The sequence below is a fragment of the Lineus longissimus genome, chromosome 1 (assembly GCF_910592395.1).
Source record: "Lineus longissimus chromosome 1, tnLinLong1.2, whole genome shotgun sequence".
NCBI lineage: Eukaryota > Metazoa > Nemertea > Pilidiophora > Heteronemertea > Lineidae > Lineus > Lineus longissimus.
This window is the reverse complement of record NC_088308.1, coordinates 26,522,763-26,534,991: the sequence shown is the minus strand read 5'-3', so window position 1 is coordinate 26,534,991 and position 12,229 is coordinate 26,522,763. Positions and strand designations below refer to the sequence as shown.

The following is a 12,229-nucleotide window of genomic DNA, read 5'->3' as shown; positions in this document are numbered from 1 at the left end:
AGTAGCATAAAATATCTATAACAAAAACATTTGCAGTAAACATATTAGCAGCAGTCAGCTTGTGATAATGCAGCAACGTATGGACGTAAATGCTGGTTTTAATTATATTGCTTCAAAAAACAAGCCGAGGTAAGGCCACTGATAAATGTTATCAAATGATGCCCTTTCAGCTCATCAATAGTCAACACTTATTAATACCAGACAGGCTTAGTTCAAGTTGATCCCAACCGATGAGAATTTCATGCTGTTAAACACAATACGTAAAGCTACATATCATCATAAAGCTATTTTTCTATTCATCTAGAGAATTCTCTGTCCATGTGACGAAGTAAAACTAAAAGAGCATTTCAAGTGGTCAAGCCAACAATCTTCAAATCAGTACTATAGCTAGGCCACTATTGAAGCTTAATGACATTTCAGTCATGTTTGTCACTATATGCACTTTATACATCTCTTAAAAATGCTTTGAAAATCTGATAAGCCTGAGCAGATTTAGCAGGAGCTCTGTAGGAAAATAATCTAATCAGTAGCATAAAATGCATTAGCATCATGGCATCGAAAAATAAATTTTGACATGTACATGTATGTAGAAAACTCTAGCTCATACACTCACTTGATATAAACAAACCAATACAGACAAATGAGGAATGTTACATATTATGAACACAACAAAAATGATGAAATCTAATGGAATGAACGAACCCATTGGCAGCATGCTCAATGGGAGTCTATAGGCAGTAACCAGGTGTTACACTAAGTTGCTGATAGAGGTCTCTCCTATCTTACAGAACGTCACAACTATTCACCCTTATATAAGGATTACGGGTATAGGTACAGCCTGAGTGAATCTGTAATGAAATGGCCAGGGCCATTGTGCTCACCTCATGTGGAGGAAAGATGGATAAAGAGCATGGTATTGTGTCATGTAGTGTTAGGTTTGATGTAGGTCCAAGCAATTACAATTTCCCCAAAATGGCCAATTTACAGTACATTCGACCTCTGTGACCTTGAAAAGTAGGTCAAATCAAAGAAGACCCGGGTGACACATTGAATGGTTGTTAGAATTAGATGTACCTATGATATAAAATTGGTGCCAATCAGGCAAGTAATACTAGGAATAATGGCATTTTGAAGAATTTACGATTTGGCCCCCTCCCCGGAGGCCAAACGGCAAATCAGATCGCACCAAACTTCGGTACCTGAGACCACCTGACCAAGGGGTACATGTGTACTTAATTTGTGATCAATAGTCATTGCAGTTAAGAAACGTGCCATAGTTACGGCCTGACGACCAATTTACGCCATTTGACCTCTGTGACCTTGACAAGAAGGTCAAATTAAAAACCTGTGTGACATATATTGTATGGCGGTTAGATGTACCCATGATATCAAATTGGTGGCAATCGGGCAAGAAGTTAAGGAATAATCAAATTTTTAAGGTTTTTGGATTTTGCCCCCTGGTGGTCAAGTGGTGAATCATATTGGACCAAACTTCGGTCCCTGAGATTACCTGACTAAGGGGTAAATGTGTACCAAATTTGGGATCAATAGTCATTGCAGTTTAGAAACGTGCCATCGTTACATCCTAACGGCCAATTTACACTATTTGACCTCTGTGACCTTGAAAAGGAGGGCAAATCAAAAACCCGGAGGATATATGATGCACCTTTGCTAGAAGTACCTACCATATTTTTTTCAAAATTTCCCGACTACTATTAAGGGAGATATTGCATATTTTCACTTTTAACGTTTGGCCCCCTGGTGGCCAAACCATGAAACGAATCGGACCGAAACTTGGTCTCCAAGGTGTCATTACATAAGGGTACATGTGTACCAAGTTTCAACTCAATAGCTCTAACAGTTACGAAACGTGCCCTGCTAACGGACGACGGACGACGACGGACGACGACGACGACGACGACGACGACGACGACGGACGACGGACGCCACGGTATGGGATAAGCTCACCTCTGCTAAGAGGTGAGCTAATAAGGAAAATGCAATAAGGACCAAGAACAACATGTGTGTACTACCAGAAATTTCTTTTCTGGAGATGATTTAAGTATAACTTGAGTATTGAGCAAGATTTCTTCTGGGGTAAAATGTAAATACTTAAAAATGCTTCATCCATGGCTAGTATAAACTGTTAAAATGCATATTATGTGAGTTTACAAAGGCAAGAAGAATGATCATCCTAAGTCATCAACTTTTTTTGCAATTTCACAAAGAGTGCTTGTTTCTAAACCAACTTGTACAAGCAAGAGCAAGAAAATGTTGATAACTTTCGACAACCAATGGAGTGTATTGGAGAATTGGCAGTTTACAACCATCCCCCAATTACTGACATTCATCATCCGATTCTGGGGCAGGTTTACAGTGTTTCTGGGCAACCCCCTTCAGACCATTTTCACAGAGAATGCGGTACAGGTAACCATAGCGACACTTGTTAGGATAACGACACTTGAATTTCAAGAGCATCTGATAGGCACATTCCCTTGCTTCAGTCTTGTGACTGTGCTCAATGCTCAGAAGGTCCTCCTCAGGGATCCGTAAAGCACGTCCAAGGTTTTTCCAACTTTGTAACAACACTTGAGACAAACGCCAAAGATCTGAATCGTCCATTTCCTGTTTATTAACAAAGAAACTCTCATCTTCGACTGAGATGTCACTGAGGTGCTCAGAGGAATTTAGAGATAGGCGTCGTTTCTTCGTGATGGATCTTTCAGATGAGCCAGCTCGACTTGATCTCTTTCTCTTGGGAGTTGAAGATTTGTGTGACCCTAGGAATAGAAACAGCTTGTTTACTATTTACCAAACTATAAACTAAAGTGATCTAAGCAAGAATTAGGACAGGCAGGCTCTCCTGGTTTGTTGTCTGAATGCCAACTAATGTGATATGCCGAGCGATGACCACCAAACTATGCGTGCTTATCCGTGTCTGTTTAAAGTATCAGTACTCTCACATAAGGCACTCACCAATAAAAACAACTTAAAACCTTCGAGGGCAAAAATCAACAATCTCAACCTACCCAATTTCTTCACAACATCCTCAATTGGTTCCTCATAGTCGTCTCCATCACTGTTCTCACCCTCCTCCATGGTGCTATTGCTGAAGCGACTCTTGGCAAGGCCACTCTTCAGGGTGAATCCAATCTGATCCAGCTCCTTCAGTGGCACACCAGTCGCATTCATCCGTAGCTCACGCCCAACTTTATAGAGAGACTGCACAAACTCATCCGGTGTGCCCCCACGACTCTGATACACGCCCAACATGAACGCAAATGGATCTGCTGTATAGGCCAGCTTGTGGTTGACTTCATGATTGGTGAAGCCAAGGTGCTTTGCAAACACTTTCCAGTTTTCATCATTGGTGATGTTCAACATACCTGAAAGGAAGTCACAATATCAATACAAACTGACTTCACTAAATCTCAATGTCCATACTCTCATGTCTCATAACAAGTGTATCTACCACTCTCACCAGTTTACAAACCACATTTTCACCTTGGCTCGATTATATAACAGCCAATGTTTGTTACTCACTTGCAAGTTCTTTGACTGCCAACAACGACCACCTGTCTGTCGACTCCAAAATGGTCTCAGCTTCATGACCACTCTGCAATAAGATAACAAAAGGTTTTATACCACTACCAGCAAAGTTGATCACATTTTACTTATGTTTTTCCTCGAAAGTTGAGAAACTTTACCTCGACTTAATAAAAATGCTGTTTTTGACAGCCTAGTGTGGTTATCCTGGTTTCCTGTGTCATCTCTCAATTGTCTGTGCATATTCTATTTCAGAGATTCTAGGTCGGGGTGTATTTATCTAAAATTGTCTGGGTATAAAAATAATGGTCCTTCACCTACCTTGGTAAGGTTGAATTCAAAGAGAGGTTCAACGATTCCAGGCTGAACCAGTCGCTCTACGAACACCTTCCCAAATACACCCTTGTCTTTTGGTTTATGCTGAAAAATAACAGCATATGAGATCATCTTTTAGTCGTTTCATCTGTACTACTACCGAGGTTATCAAGTTGACCATTCTCCCTCTTTCTGACAGCTAGTGTTTGGTCACTGCATAAGTTTTGATACATGAGGTTGCATCCACCTGATCATTGGAAATAGTTTTGAGGGTAGTTTTTCCCTTCAGCACAGAAAGTCTGCAACCTACCTTATAGACACAAGCAAACTGCTTCTCAAACTCTCTCCCCCTGAAGTCAAACTCAATCTTGTGCAGTTCTGGGTTCTCCCCATTTTCTGTGTCGGCCTCGAAGTTATCAGATCTCAACCTGATTGCAATGGAGCCTGAAGAAAGCCAGGTTAACAATTATTTGCCTCGGAAAATGAAAATCTCATCAAGATACAATTTAGTTTACTACCATACATGATTCAATGCATGGCGTTATGTCACTGCTGCAGATGACACTGTAGAAAGCCGTAGCCAACCGAGTGATGTTGCAGAACTAATTAAGGTAGTTGGCTTTGTTATAGTAAAGTCAAGGACTCAACAGACCTACTCTGTCTATACTGTAGTCGATCACATTTCAATTTATTCACCTTTCTTGATCATCCTCGGCTTCAAGCTGCTTCCCACTTTATGCCTGTAGTTACCCGCCTCAGGAAACCTCTTGTCACTATGGTAACAGATCACCTCCAAACCAAACGAGAGATTGTCAGGGTTTTCATCCATCATCGCCTGGCACATCATGGAGAACTGGATATACGGGTAGAAGTAGGTTACACCTGCAATGAGAACACCAAAATATAATTGACGTGAAGAAAGGCTGGGTAGTCTTCTGGAGACACCTGAAGATATGTCACCTGGACAGCTCACACATGTTATTGCTTTCTAAAGACCAAGGAGCGAGAGTGAAAAGCATTAAAAGTTATTTTGAAACAACAGCAGTTCTAATATCGCACTGTGCAGTCAGCAGGAAATATCATCACAAGGTAATTTTCAACAGCACAAAACCATTTCCACTTAAAACTCCCAAGTCTAAAGAATTACGTCTTACCTATTTTGCATTCGTACATCTTGGAAGCCAGCGAGTCCCAGAGTGCTCTATACCAACAGAAGTGCTGCACTGGAATCTGTACGCAGAAGTTGCTGTCACCATCCACCCGTACTTTGTACGAAACCTTCACTTCATGCCAGTCCAGTTCCTCTTCTTCTGCTGTCTGACTACACCAGATGGTCAAATCTCTCTCAGCATTCTGGCCGAAGTGGTTCTGGATACGAGCACAGTCTGGCAACGGAAGAGACAGGACGACGGGATGTTTTGTTGCTTTGAATTGGCATCCATGTGGTTCAAGCATGACCACAGGGGTTGCGAGGGCCCTGGGTTCTTCACCGTGGTTGAAGTCTAGGCAGTAGGGTTCATCACCATACACAACCTTCACCCTGGCCTCTATGTCCTCATGAAGTGACCTCCTGGGGAAGATCACACCAACCCCGGGGACTTCCTCGACCATGATACGGCCACCCTGATTAGCACTGATCAACTGACGTGTCTCTGGAAATGACTTTTTCACCAGGATAGTGAACAAGCTAAAATGCGTAGTCTGTATGATCACTCGGTTTCCTTTCAGCTCAAAACATGAACTGTCCATCTCTTTCCAATCAACACATTCTCCAATGGATGTCTCACTACAAAGACAGACAATTTCCCGCACAGAGTCAACTGGGACGGTAATTGGAATGTCAATCAGGGCTGGATCTGATGTTGTGAATCTTGTACCATGAGGTTCCATACTAACAACCTGACTGGCATGGACGGCACGTTCACTGGTATCAGGCGAATAAGACAAGTCTTCCACAATTTCCAGTTCAAACACACCAAGGTCATAACCACTTTCATTCTTGGGCGGTAGTGTCACTGTCACATTTTTATGTTTCAGAACTTTGCACCCATTCTCTAGCACTTTTTCTTGATACTGTGAATCATCTGTATCCTCTGAACATTGGCAATCAGAACAACAGGTGATGTCACCATCCGACTCAAGAGCCCGCATGGACTCATCACTACCCTGGTCCCCACAGTTGCTCTCACTCTCACTCCCAAGGAACTGATCTAGTGTTTTTCTCTCAGGAAGAATACCAAATGAAGTTTCGATGTCATTTGTTGACAGTGACAGTCGCCGAGACACTGGCTGTTCAAGATTAAGAGATGCCAAGGAATAAATACCAGAGTCTGCCAAGGTTTCACAACTAAAACTGATAGAACGTCGGAGCTTTGCATTCAGGACCTGTCTAGGTTCTGATTGGTGGGTTGATTTTGATTGCGGTGTACTAAACGGCCGGAGTTTGAGTTGTCGGATTTCATCAAGAATGGAGGAGTCTAACGAACAATCCAAACTGTCATCGTGAGATGGAATGTCGATAGGAATGTCAAAATAACAACGAAGGCTACGCAAACCTCCAAGGAAGACATCGCGTGGGATGTTCTCAATCGGATTTTTGGTGACAAAAAACCGACGCAGCTGCGGTAAATACAAAATTCTGAGATCTAAATACTTTAACTGGTTCCCAGATAGGTTAAAGTACTGTAACTTGTCCAACTGAGCCACAGCAGGTGGAATGGCTTGGATTTCATTGTGCGACACATCCAAGTAAGACAACTTCTTGAGTTTGGTCACTCCTTCGGACAACTCTTGCAAGAAATTGTGCTTCAAGATCAATTTTTCCAAGTTGCATAACTGCCATGTAAACTCCGGTAGCGACCGCAGTAAATTGTGACCAAGTTCAAGCTGGGTCAGGATGGACAAGAGCGGTTCCTGGCTGATGGATGGATGAAGAGTGATCAGGTGACAACCACTCAGATTCATCTCCTGCTTCTTCCATTTCTTTGCTTGGATGATCCGTTGTTCTATGACAGTCACTCCACGATGGGTCCTCATTGCACTCGCCCTGAAAAACATTCATAATTGAATTACTAGCGCTTTTCTCCCAAAGAGTACTCAAATTTTCCTGAACTCAGAAAGTTATTTTTATTATTTAACCCAATTCTTCTTGATAAAACCCTCTAACGTACAATAAGAACTATTCATTTTTCAAGTGAAAGCAAGCTCTTCAACTCATGGCCAAGCAAGCCTGTTGAAGAGCAAGGGTCATTTAACAAACCTTTTGCAAAGAAACTTTTATAGTATACTCCACATTAAATCAGGTCATATCAATGCATAAGCACGACTTCAACGTTGGTCACTGAAAAAGATGTCCCCCTTTCTAAAAGTTTTCTCTTTACAGATGAACGATGAATTATTCATTACGCAAGACAGTTTCTAAATCTAAATATGGAATTCTAAGAAGAAAAATGGCTCATTATGTGGGACATTTCAGCTGTCGCAAAAAAAACCACTTCCACACCGCCCTTCAATTAAACTGAATGGATAAACAAACTAGGAAACAATTACAATAGGCTGGTTGGGAAACTGGGTCAACGATTCAATTGTTTGGGTAACTCCTCGCCCAGCTACTGAGCATAATCACTGATTGTTGTGTGACAAACAAAGACACTGACATTTACTGCGTCAATTGTGGACCAACTGTGTCCCTGTGACTCATCTGAAACTTCATAAGAAAAAGAAATGGGGAACAGGTATCATATAAAACAAATCTTGAAGTAGAATTGACGTTGTCCAACTTGGTCTACACGTAAAGCAAACCTCAGATGCTGATGAAGTTGCAATTATATGACACACAGTTCCCATTCAAATGTCAATGAATTACAAATTTAAATTTTTAAAGAACAGGCCTTCAAAGCAACAACACCACCTTTTCTAACGGCTCTAGGCCCTAGCATAAGATAAAACATTTAGTAGCACAGCCACACAGCTGCCCAGCCATGATATGATAACGCACAACAGGGTAGGCCCAATAAAACACTGTTGGGAACTTAGGACTCGTAATTATGCCATGGGGACCAGTCTTATCACTTGTGGTCTGGCTTGTGGGACTGTGGCCACCAATATCATGACATCATTTACAGAGAAAGTATTGTGCGATGATGTCGAGAAATTATGTAAGCGGTACGGGTAGGCCCTATCATTCACTGATTCAGAGTACATGCGTTTCACCTTGAATTGTAAATGAACAAAGGATCGCCGTGTCTCAAGGCAATATCCGAGGTCGGCTTAGGCCTTCTGACGTGTTCTGACTCTGAATCTGAGTGTCAGTGTGCGCATTTGATTTGTTTTGGCACTGATAGTGTCGTGATGCGTCTTCTTCGAATTCGTCTGTGATGTCTTGAAATATCAAGAATTTTATTATTGAAATGGCCCCCTCTCTAGTCACCTCCCGCATCTGTTTGATGTCCTCTAAAGTTCACTAAAGCAGTACCAGTGCATCTAGTGCAGTATCTGTGTTCAGTCACCACCACCACTGGCACCAGGGCACTCAGATACAGTCACAGATACAATGCACGAATACATAGGCCTACCAAGCATCCCATACCCATACAATACATGCCATACATACTGATACGGTGATACATAGCAAATATTTTGCTTTTGCGTAACTTCCTACAAAGTTTGTACAACTTTATGGACAATTTACTATTATTCTTTTATATTTACCTGACAGTCGATAACTCCTGTTACCAATGAACCATCTTACATAATCGATCAAACAACGCTAAGGTTGCATTTTAGGAACTTTCACAGCATCTCAAAATAAAACCTTCGGAGTGTAAACATGGCTTATTGGCTGATCATTAATTGGTCCCCCAATTCTGTGGTTAGTGGTAGTGTTCATGGCGCATGCGTTGACGGACTGAGGAATTCCCTATGTCAGGTGACCTTCTCATTCTTCTAGCGGGAAACCATGAAACTAAAGTTCTGACACGTGTACGGCAGTAGGGTCTACTGTAAATTTAACAGGAGCCGTTGTAAGTTTCAAAAGTGGAATCACTTGCAGTTGAAAGGATTTTTGTCACAGAATGAAGGCCATCCATCTGGAAGCTGCAACATTCAACAACATAAGATTTTAAAATCATTGCTCTCACCTTTTTGATATTAGGCCTTTTGTTTCCGCCACTCCTTTGTATAAGGATTCTACAGGCCCTGAAAAGCAATGATCAACATTTGTGAAGGACTCTATGCTTTGAGGGACTATCTTTCACTTTACACCACCCATGCACTATGTACACAATGTGCAGCTAATGTACGCCATGGTCATCCCCATCTATTCATAGACTTCAGTCCCAGTGACGTATTTACGACAAATCCCAAAACGAGGCCGTACCACAGAATTGGGGGACCAAGTATGATCAGCCAACAAGCGTAAAGCTTTTATGCAAATGAGGATACGACGCTCAAAACGAGTCAAAGGTCAAAAAGTTGAAGCGCGCGAAATTCAAACGGCGGGAATTTTTAAAAGCCACGTGGCGGCGACGGGTTCTTTTAGCGAAATGCAGTTTTGTGTGTTATCATAAAGTGATGAGGTCTCTGTCAGGGAGAGCGTGTATTTGTCAATAAATCGAGCATGTATTTGTAAATAAACAAATTTTTTTTATTGATTGGTAACTTCTGAAACATTATTTGTCTAAACTGGCTCCATTCTGAACTATCAGCATCCTGCTTTTTTATAAAACTGTAAAAGATCGAACGACAGCGCCTTTATCCGTTATTGAGGTTTAGGAACACGGCCAGGCCTAATAGTAGGCCTACCTTCAGTCACGTCAGTACTAGAGAAGCCATTTAAGTTTTCACCCGGGTTTCACTCCTCATAAAACGGTAACGCCTTCATGCGCGATATCCATCCGGAGATAAGTCGCCATTTTCCGATATCAAAGTTCACTGCCTCCAACATCCAAAGAGAAGCCACCATTGAGATGTCGGCAATAGTCACGTGGGAACCAGTAGCATATTGAACACCTATGAGATCATTCTCAAGAAGGTCCAGGGCAGTTCGTAAATTACCGTCTGCTTTAGGTGCCCGTGGCGACCCGGGTGAAAGGATGGGGGTCTGAAAAGTGGACAGAAAAGATTTCATTAGGCCGGCTGCAATTGGTAAATTCCAATTCTTTTACAAGGCTAATAAATTGCGGTTGTTTCGCTTCTGCCTGCGGTAGAAGAGACGACCAAGTTCTTCACAAGCATTGTGAGATGATAAGTAGGCCCTGGTGTGCATGTCGTCTAGGGCACAGTGAGACGTTAGGTCAGTCAAAGGCAGAAGTAGGCCGAGATGACTGTTGTGCCTGTGGAAGAGACAAGGCTGTGAATGTCTTCCAGAAACTTGTGAGATGCTAGCTTAGACCAAGTCAGTAGATTATAATGCATGTACTGGAATGACGTCCAGCTTATGCATGATTTGAGACTTCGATTTGTAGCGAAATGACTGGGGGCGAATATGTCAGGGAGCGAAAGGACCGGATACTTTGGCTAAGCGTTGTCTCAGACACTGACTGGACGTCTGGCCGGGATGGAAAGACATTGCGAGTGGGAGATGAATGGGTTGTGATCAACGCCGGACTTTCCATGCCGCGGTAAATACTGACCGTGTAATCGTTGACTGCTTTGGATAAGATACCAATATCAAAATGAATAAATCTATCAACGAGAGCCCTTTCTTTGAGATTCATCGAATAGAGCTTCTTTTTGCGGGCATATTTGCTGACCAAGTACATCATAATTGCGCGACTGAAAGAAAACAAGAAAAATGAACATACAGCAAATAATCAATGTGAAAGTCTGCCTCAACAAAATCTGTCCGCCGATGATGTTCGTCGTTGAACTCCTTTCACATCCACGATGAAGACATCATTGCACAACCGGATGCACAACCTGCAACCTCTTCGCTTCATGATAACACACACTCTTGGTTTGCAAACTTGTTTTTCGCAAACTTGTGGCCTGGCTTAGACCAATACTTCGTCCCCAAAAGGCTATATAATGGGCTAGGTCTGGCTACCCTTTCTTCAAGTCGCAGACTTGGTATCTTGAACTGCCTACTAACCTTTCCCAAAGGATGTATCCTTTGTCATTCAAGACAGGGACGGTCTTGTGCGGATTAATCTGAAAGGAATGAAAATAATGCCGTCGGATGTGAGACAACTTCCAGTAGGAGACAATCACAACATCTTTCTACGGAGACCAAATAGGTTAAAAACGACAGATAAGGTTTAAAACATGAGGAGGCCTAATGCAACCTGGGCCAAGTTGTTCAATAGCTTGAGACGTCTGTCAACTGATATATTCCAATAGCGGTCCGTCATTTATATTGGACGTCGTCACTTACCTCAGAAAATGCCTCAGTTGTGTGATGGCCTTCAGGTAAGTTGACTTCCAACAGATTGACATCGATTCCAGCAGCAGCACATGTCATTATAACGGCGCGACACGGTGCGCTTCCCGGCCAGACGTACAGGGTAGGACAATCTCCTCCAACTGATGATCCACTGCCCCAGGCCTGCTTCCCACCTTGGCCCGGAGAGAGGTGATCGACTTTTGAGATGCCGCAGCCCATTTCGGGGTCAATAACTCCCAGCAATTGGTAGGCCTAAGGGTTTTTTGACAATTGAACTGAAATGAAAATCGTCGTTTGCTTTATGTTGTTATCTTACTTACTATAAACACTTTTTAGTGCTGATAACGTGTCACAAACAACAAGTTATATATCTGGCGTTTAAAAGGTCTTGCAGTATCGTTCCCTGATAAGACCACTTTAGACCTGATAAGAGTATGTGATAGTCAAGCATACGTTTACCGATATAAATATACTTTTATATCATGTAAGAGAGAGTTATCAACTCGAGGTATTTGTATGAGGACATGCTGAGCCTGCTGGTCAGACACTGTCACAACCTGAGGACAACTTGGTCAAATATCAAAACTGGTTCCAATTGAAGACATAGTCACAACCTTGCCACAAGTCGAAATGCCATCATAACCTACAATCCCTCTGGAGTAAATAGGCTTTGCACTGTCACAACCTTGCCAAATAAATGCTTTCACAACCTTATCATAATGAATACGCTGTCAAAACTGGTGTTGCTGATGATTGTACCCACATCACAACCAGGCCTGAACAATGAAAGCGGTACAGTATATGGCAACCAAGGGGATCCCCCCCCCCCAACACATCCTGGGACTTCATGATAACCAGAGTCAATGAGCCAGACGACTGTCAAGGCACAATAACCGATGATTATCGGATTCTCTCTTCTTTCCAGTCACTGCATTTCTTTAAGAACTTCACTCCTCCAGATGGTTAACAGTTTTAACTTTGTCAGCA

The 12,229-nt window shown here is 42.3% G+C and overlaps 2 protein-coding genes across 2 annotated transcripts; both read right to left on the bottom strand.

Annotated features, from left to right (window-relative positions):
* Positions 1-1,987: 1,987 nt before the first annotated feature.
* LOC135494894 (uncharacterized) lies at positions 1,988-8,694 on the bottom strand. Its single transcript, XM_064783209.1, has 8 exons — positions 8,572-8,694; positions 5,016-6,907; positions 4,558-4,743; positions 4,172-4,305; positions 3,868-3,966; positions 3,544-3,616; positions 3,030-3,386; positions 1,988-2,780 (listed from the first exon to the last, which is right to left on the bottom strand). Exons 2-8 carry the CDS (start codon positions 6,895-6,897, stop codon positions 2,338-2,340), a joined length of 3,174 nt encoding a protein of 1,057 aa, XP_064639279.1. The 5' UTR covers positions 6,898-6,907; positions 8,572-8,694; the 3' UTR covers positions 1,988-2,337.
* Positions 8,695-9,528: 834 nt separating this feature from the next.
* LOC135482477 (glutathione S-transferase 1-1-like) lies at positions 9,529-11,474 on the bottom strand. Its single transcript, XM_064762540.1, has 4 exons — positions 11,234-11,474; positions 10,952-11,010; positions 10,494-10,635; positions 9,529-9,961 (listed from the first exon to the last, which is right to left on the bottom strand). Exons 1-4 carry the CDS (start codon positions 11,459-11,461, stop codon positions 9,713-9,715), a joined length of 678 nt encoding a protein of 225 aa, XP_064618610.1. The 5' UTR covers positions 11,462-11,474; the 3' UTR covers positions 9,529-9,712.
* Between the last annotated feature and the right edge of the window lie 755 nt (positions 11,475-12,229).

What these genes read in the sequence shown, in the direction of transcription:
- LOC135494894 (XM_064783209.1), bottom strand. Translation starts at nt 6,897, where the DNA reads ATGAGGACCCATCGTGGAGTGACTGTCATAGAACAACGGATCATCCAA. An exon ending in GCCGAGGATGATCAAGAAAG is followed by an intron (nt 4,306 to 4,557) that starts GTGAATAAATTG and finishes GGCTTTCTTCAG; the next exon opens with GCTCCATTGCAATCAGGTTG. An exon ending in GGATGTTGTGAAGAAATTGG is followed by an intron (nt 2,781 to 3,029) that starts GTAGGTTGAGAT and finishes TTCTATTCCTAG; the next exon opens with GGTCACACAAATCTTCAACT.
- LOC135482477 (XM_064762540.1), bottom strand. Translation starts at nt 11,461, where the DNA reads ATGGGCTGCGGCATCTCAAAAGTCGATCACCTCTCTCCGGGCCAAGGT. An exon ending in CAACTGAGGCATTTTCTGAG is followed by an intron (nt 11,011 to 11,233) that starts GTAAGTGACGAC and finishes CATTCCTTTCAG; the next exon opens with ATTAATCCGCACAAGACCGT. An exon ending in GGATACATCCTTTGGGAAAG is followed by an intron (nt 10,636 to 10,951) that starts GTTAGTAGGCAG and finishes GTTTTCTTTCAG; the next exon opens with TCGCGCAATTATGATGTACT.